This window comes from Seriola lalandi, unplaced genomic scaffold (assembly GCF_002814215.2).
Source record: "Seriola lalandi dorsalis isolate HSWRI2012SDOR001 ecotype SW California unplaced genomic scaffold, Sedor1 jcf7180002054907, whole genome shotgun sequence".
In the NCBI taxonomy this organism is placed as follows: domain Eukaryota; kingdom Metazoa; phylum Chordata; class Actinopteri; order Carangiformes; family Carangidae; genus Seriola; species Seriola lalandi.
In genome coordinates this window covers 131,189-132,278 of record NW_019525459.1, presented here as the reverse complement: position 1 = coordinate 132,278, position 1,090 = coordinate 131,189, and the positions used below count along the sequence as shown (strand labels likewise).

The following is a 1,090-nucleotide window of genomic DNA, read 5'->3' as shown; positions in this document are numbered from 1 at the left end:
ACACGTTCAAACCTGCTTCTCCTCAATATGAACTGACGTTATGAGAAAAGAAAACATCAGTTCTTCTGTAAATATGAAACATTTTTTTACCGTGTTACATCACATACACACATTTTAAACCTTTGACTTTAGTTGTTTAGTTCAGGATGTTTTCTAACATGTTTCCTAAAGTAGAAAGTTTGAAATGTTTTTAAGATTGAAGCCTGAAGACATCTGGTCCATCCACACTGAAGACGTCATTGAAAGTGTGTGTGTGTGTGTGCGTGTGTGCGTGCATGCGCGTGCGTGCGTGCGAGTGTGAGAGACAGAGAGAGAGATTGTTGTATGTCTGTTTTTCAAATTTCCATGATGATGACATCATATCTCTGTGAAGTTTTGTGTTAACCCTTCGACGTCCGTCACTCAAACATCAACTTTTAATATGAAATCCATGATGAGATATAGAGCTGTCAATGATTAATCAAGTATTGGTAATAACCGTCAATAATCTGATTGATTAAAGATCTATTAGCAGACGCTGCAGAGGATGAGGATGTGGTGTAAGTGCACTTTGCTGTAGTACTGAGTTGTGCCACTAGTTTGCGCCTGAGATGAGTTAAATACATGAAAAAACAAACTTACCGTCCAAGAAGAAGAAGTGTCTGCGCTCATGTCATGAGAGACAACAAACAATAAGGATATAGAATTATATTTGAATTATTTGTTTATTTATGTTTTTTAAAGGAGTTTTGTTTTGGTTCTACGTTTACATAAAGAAGAGAACTCACCTGTGCTGTCTGATCTCTGATTGGTCCGTCTGCAGGTAAACGAACGTCAGGTGAGCAGGACGTGTGTCTGGAGAAGCAGCTGGAGCGCTTCGAGTGGCAGCTGAGGACTTTGAAGGAAGTGCTCTCGGCCAATGGGAACCCAGAGAGGGCGGAGCTTCTCAAAGACCACGCCGACGAAGATGTGTGCGCCCTCGTCCTCAGCATCCTGGACAAGGTGAGAAGAAGAAGACTGAAGGTTCAGGAACAAGATCCAGCAAAGACACAGTCATCTTTATATTTATATGAACCTGATCCAGACACATAATAATAATCATAATAATAAT

General features: G+C 40.3%; 1 protein-coding gene across 1 annotated transcript in view; it reads left to right on the top strand.

Annotated features, from left to right (window-relative positions):
- The window catches only part of ccdc69 (coiled-coil domain containing 69), a gene marked incomplete at its 5' end in the record, with an annotated part of 14,182 nt that overhangs the window by 873 nt on the left and 12,219 nt on the right, over positions 1-1,090 (top strand). The window contains 2 exons of the mRNA XM_087169687.1: positions 203-245; positions 826-981. Of these exons, the coding sequence (XP_087025813.1) occupies positions 203-245; positions 826-981 (199 nt within the window). The remainder of the gene's footprint in view (positions 1-202; positions 246-825; positions 982-1,090) is intronic.